The sequence below is a fragment of the Hemiscyllium ocellatum genome, chromosome 11, assembly GCF_020745735.1.
Source record: "Hemiscyllium ocellatum isolate sHemOce1 chromosome 11, sHemOce1.pat.X.cur, whole genome shotgun sequence".
Lineage (NCBI taxonomy): Eukaryota > Metazoa > Chordata > Chondrichthyes > Orectolobiformes > Hemiscylliidae > Hemiscyllium > Hemiscyllium ocellatum.
This window is the reverse complement of record NC_083411.1, coordinates 66,263,819-66,269,818: the sequence shown is the minus strand read 5'-3', so window position 1 is coordinate 66,269,818 and position 6,000 is coordinate 66,263,819. Positions and strand designations below refer to the sequence as shown.

Below are 6,000 nucleotides of genomic sequence, written 5' to 3'. Positions count from 1 at the left end.
CGGAACCTGCACCACTGCTCATCATGTTAGAGATTGCTCATACTATCAAACCATCAAGGCAGGTTCACTGCCAACATATCCTTCCTGGCAGGGATTTGCAGGGCTCATTTTATCAAGTGTGGTCGAGGAAAAACACTTGGTCCTCCAACAAGCACAGGCCTTTGTCTTAACCAATGTGTCATTTATTACATGTTAGCAATAGGTACATATTCCACTGATATGGTAGACATTGTCACAGAGACTGTAAAGAGGATTTCAGTGGTAGGTTTTATTAATCAAGCTACTATTCTTCCACCCAAATCAGAATGATGATATTGATATGGCCATTCTTAATGCAATCCTCAGCATTAACCCTTTCTGCACCTTCTATGACTAATATCATTTTGAACCCAGGCAGTGCAGACTGTAAGTGGGGGCTGTGAGAGCAGGAGCTAATGTCCACAATGTACAGAGACTGGAATCCTGTGTATTATCACCAGGACGCAGGGAGGAACATGACTGAACACTCATGATGCAGGAACTTGAATGCTCAGTAATTCTCAGCAGCCCCATCCTGCCCCAAATTGATGCCCATGTTTACAGTGGGCACAGGAAACTTCAGCAAATCTTATCCCTGGGTCTTGGCTGAGGTGCTGACTGATCAAGGGAGCACTCAATGAAGTGACACTGATTGTACTCCAGAATGGCTGTGGAATTTCAGGACCAATGTTTACCAATTGAACAGGAATTTTCCTTTGCGTTGTTACTTCTCAGGAATGACCAGAAGGTGCACACAGTTTGGGTCTTCTGTAGAGTCAGGCTTCTTCCTGTATCTTTCCCCTCTGTGTTGTTCCAAGTAGGGACCCCAATCAGGAGCTGATGTGCAAGCAGCAGATATTTTCTGTGAATGGAAATGTAAAATGTTTGATCATTTCTGTTGGATTTTCACCCACTGTTAAGTGGAAAAGAAATCTGGTTCCCAATCAGATTATTCCGACACCTGATAATTCACACTATAGCAAACAATATTTCATGACAAAGATTATACTTTCATCCAGACACTTCAATTGATCCTGTTGTGCACTGGCAGTGAGACACACTGAAAGAAATGGACTTTTCACAGACAATCAGTTTGATGCAATGACCTTAGTGCAATTCATTAAATGTTAAAGGTCAGAGACATGGTGAGATGAAGAGGTTTAGGGAGGCAATTCCAATGTTTAAGGTTAACCCTGCTGAATGCACAGTTACCAATGGGAGAGTGAGTGAAATGGTGAGTGTTGCAACAAATGTCAGAATTGTAGGAGTGCAGGTATTTTGATGGTTCACACAGTTGGAGGAGGGTACGAGAGAGAGGATTTGCTCAATGATACAGGGGTGAAAATTTTAAAAGTGTGATGTTGGATTAGCGTCTCATAGTGATCAACAAGGACAGGGCTGGCAGATGAACAAGGCCTGGTGTGGTTTAAGCCACAGTGCTATGGAGAAGCATGGATTCACTTAAGGTGGAAGACGGGAAACATGAGCACCAGTAGCCAGTCAATTAACCTACAAATTATAAAGACAATGACCAGGATTTTTCGGATAGCAAGGTTTCCTGTCCGACAACCCGAAGACTTGGTGGGGAATATATCCGTACAGGTTATGGCTGTGCCAGAGTCACTTCAAGCTGCTCAGAGCATCAAATGGTTGGATATGGGATTTTTATCCTCCATTTTGTGCATTTTCCTTGAACAAAACTGCCTGCCAATCTGACTGACCAGCAGTGCCACAGGGAGTAATGGTCACTGCTGGCACCAGAAGCAACCTCCAGAATCAAAGTGCTGGAGTTCCACAGGGGGAGCCAGTAGTGAGGTCACATGACAGGAAATGGGAGCGAAGGTCCAGGGAGAGTAGGGAGAGACTCAACAGCAAGGTCAGGAATGCAATGAATATCTGGATAGGCTGGGACTTTGAGCTGGTCTCATTGATAGAGTCAGCCATCTCCTTTTCTGAGCCTTCCTGTTCTCCCCTTACCACGCAAACCCACAATTGCAGGGGAATATTAACTGATGCTCTAGGCTTTGCGTACACCTTATAATGTTGTAGGCCGGACACAAGCATGGGATGGCAAACGAGGAGACTGTATGGGCCCTCCTGCCTACTAGTGCAGGACTGTAAGAACTTGCTGTTTACAACAACCTCAAAGACCAACCTCCTAACCATTGCATTAGGGGTTTAGTATCCTGTAATGATGTCACAGAGCAGCTTTTCATTGGGAAGAGATACCACAGTGTAAGCTGAATTAAGAAACGAAAAACAGAAATTCTTGGTGAATTGGGCAAAACCCGAAAACCGAACACTGTTTACATTAGAAATACTTGCAGAGAAGCAAATGATGTAGACTGACGAGCATTAATGATAAGGGTTACAGAATAGTTTATCAAATAATCCTTTAGATGTATTGTTGAGAAAAGACACATTTTGTCAAATCCTTTTGTCCTGCATTTATTGGGACATTTTGCAAGAATCCCAACCAATTCAAGGTGAAAAGTAAATTCTGTCATCTGAAAGGAGACTATTGATTGGTTGCTAAATGAATTCTGATTGGCAGAGATGTTGCCGTGGAGAATGCACCCACTAATGCTGATTGACAATTAACTGCCAGGTTTTGATTAGAGAATGTGGAATTTCACGCCATGGAGAGGAAGAGGCTGAGGGGGATTTCACTAAAGTTCACAAAATAATGAGAGGTCTGGGCAGAGCAAACAGGAACAATTAGCTCAATCTCATTAAATCTGTGCTGTTTAGACCTTGATGTTTTGATTGATTTGCAAAAGTAGCAAATAGAGTCATAGAGATGTACAGCACAGAAACAGACCCTTCAGTCCAATCGTCCATGCTGGTCAGATATCCCAACCTAATCTAGTCCCATTTGCCGGCATTTGGCCCATTTCCCTCAAAACCCTTCCTAATCATAGACACATCCAGATGCCTTTTAAATGTTGCAATTGTACCAGCCTCTGCCACTTCCTCTGGCAGCTCATTCAAAATACGGATTACCCTCCGCATGAAAAAGTTACCCCTTACATCCCTTTTAAATTTTTCCCCTCTCACCCTAAACCTGTGCTGTCTAGTTCTGGACTCTCCCACTCCAGGGAAAAGACCTTGTCTATTTACCCTATCCAAGCCCCTCATGATTTTATAAATCTCGAGAAGGTCACCCTTCAGCCTCCAACGCTCCAGGGAAAACAGCCCCAGCCTATTCAGCCTCTCCCTGAAACTCAATCCTCCAACCCTGGCAACATCATAGTAATTTTTTTCTGAACCCTTTCAAGTTTCACAACATCCTTCCAATAGGAGGGAAACCAGAATTGCATATGATATTCCAAAAGTGGCCTAACTAATGTCCTGGGCAGCCACAACATGGCCTCCCAACTCCTATTTCAATGCTGTGACCAATAAAGGAAAGCATTCAAGACACCTTCTTCACTATCCTATCTAATTGTGACTCCACGTCCAAGGAACTATGAACCTGTACCTCAAGGTCTCTTTGTTCAGCAAACACACCCCCCCCCCACCCCCACTCCCCCACGACCTTCCCAACAAGTGTACAAGTCCTGCTCTGATTTGCCTTACCAAAACATAAATGACAAAATGCACCGATCCTTGTGGCACACCATTGGTCACAGGCCTCCAGTCTGAAAAGCAACTCTCCATCACCACCCTCTGTCTTCTACCTTTGAGCCAGTTCCGTATCCAAATAGCTAGTTCTCCCTGTATTCCACGAGATCTAACCTTGCTAATCAGTATTCCATGAGGAACCTTGTTGAACACATTATTGAAGTCCATATAGATCACGTCCACCGCTCTGCCCTCATCAATCTGCTTTGTTACTTCTTCAAAAAAACTCAATCAAGTTTGTGAGACATGATTTCCCACGCACAAAGCCATTATAATTATCCCTAATCAGTACTTGCCTTTCCAAATACATATAAATCCTGTCCCTCAGGATTCCCTCCAACAACTTGCCCACCACCGATGTCAGGCTCTCTGAAATATAGTTCCGTGGCTTGTCCTTACCACCTTTCTTAAATAGTGGCACCACGTTAGCCAACCTCCAGTCTTCCAGCACCTCACCTGTGACTATCGATGATACAAATATCTCAGCAATCATTTCTCTAGCTTCCCACAGAGTTCTTAGGTAGACTTGATTAGATCCTGGGAATTTATCCACTTTTATGCATTTCAAGACATCCAGTACCACCTCTTCTTCAATATGGACATTTTTCAAGATGTCACCATCTATTTCCCTACATTCTATATCTTCCATGTCCTTCTTCACAGTAAACACTGATGTAAAATACTTGTTTAGTATCTTCCCCATCTCCTGCAGCTCCACACACAGGCCTCCTTGCTGATCATTGAGGGGCTCTATTCTCTCCCTAGTTACACTTTTGTCCTCAATGTATTTATAAAATCCCTTTGGATTTTTCTTAAACCTATTTGCCATTGCTATCTCATGTCCCTTTTTGCCCTTCTGATTTCCCTCTTAAGTATACTCCTACTGCCTCTATACTCTAAGGATTCCTTCGAACTCTGCTGTCAATACCTGACATATGCTTTCTTCTTCTTCATAACCAAAACCTTAACATCTGTAGTCATCAACATTCCCTATACCTACCAACCTTTCTTTTCACCCTAACGGGAATATACTATTTCTGGATTCTCATTATCTCATTTCTGAAGACTTCCCATTTTCCAGCTGTACCTTTACCTGCAAACATCTGCCCGCGATCAGCTTTTGAAAGTTCTTGCCTAATACCATCAAAATTGGCCTTTCTCCAATTTCGAACTTCAACTTTTAGATTCAGTCTATTCTTTTCTATCACTATTTTAAAACGAATAGAATTATGGTCGCTGGCCCCAAAGTGCTCCCCCACTGACACCTCAGTCACCTGCCCTGCCTTATTTCCCAAGAGTAAGTCAAGTTTTGCACCTCTCTAGTCAGTACATCCACATACTGAATCAGAAGATTTTTTTCAGCACACTTAACAAATTCCTCTCCATCAAAACCCTTGATACGATGGCAGTCCCAGTCTAAGTTAAAATCCCCTACCATACCAACTCTATTATTCTTACAGATAGCTGAGATCTCCTTACAAATTTGTTTCTTAATTTCCCACTGACTATTGGTGGGGTTTATAATACAATCCCAATAAGGTGATCATCCGTTTCTTATTTCTCAATTCCTCCCAAATAACGTCCCTGGATGTACTCCCAGGAATATCCTGCCTCAGTAGAGCAGTTATGCTATCCTTTATCAAAAATGCCACTCCCCCTCCTCTCTTGCCCCCCTTTCTATCCTTCCTATAGGATTTGTATCCTGGAACATTAAGCTGCCAATCCTGTCCATCTCTGAGCCACATCTCTGTAATTGCAATGACATCCCAGTCCGATATTCCTAACCATGCCTTCCCCGTTAGCTCTCTTGAATTGAAATAATTACAGTTTAATTTATCAGTCCAACCTGTAGTTGTTTTCTGCTTTGTTCTTGCCTGCTTTAACTAGTTACCTTTCCCAACCAATCTCAAATTGATCTTTTTCTTCACTATTTCCCTGGGTCCCACTATTCCACCCCACCCCCCCCCCCCCACCCCCCCCCCACACCTTACTAGTTTAAATCCTCCTGAGCAGCTCGAGCAATTTTCCCTGCCAGTATATTCATCCCCTTCCAATTCAGGTGCAATCCATCCTTCTTGTGGAGGTCACTTCTACCCCAGAAGAGATTTCATTGATCCATTAATGTAAACCCTTCTCCCCTGCACTATCTCCTCAGCCACACATTCATCTGCTCTTTCCTTCTATTCATACCCTCATTAGCTTGTAGTACCAGGGTTATTCCACATATTGCTACCCTAGAGAACCTCCTCTTGAATTCCTGCCTAAGCTTCTATATTGTCCCTTTAGAATCTCATCCTTTTCCCTTCCTATATCATTAGTTCCAAAGTGTACAATGACCTCCTGCTGGTCCCTCTCCCC

At 43.1% G+C, this 6,000-nt stretch overlaps 1 protein-coding gene across 1 annotated transcript in view; it reads right to left on the bottom strand.

The window, feature by feature from the left end:
• Positions 1-742: 742 nt before the first annotated feature.
• The window catches only part of LOC132820047 (sodium- and chloride-dependent neutral and basic amino acid transporter B(0+)-like), a 117,160-nt gene continuing 111,902 nt past the window's right edge, over positions 743-6,000 (bottom strand). The window contains exon 13 of the mRNA XM_060831966.1: positions 743-880. Coding sequence (XP_060687949.1) covers positions 743-880 — 138 coding nt within the window. The remainder of the gene's footprint in view (positions 881-6,000) is intronic.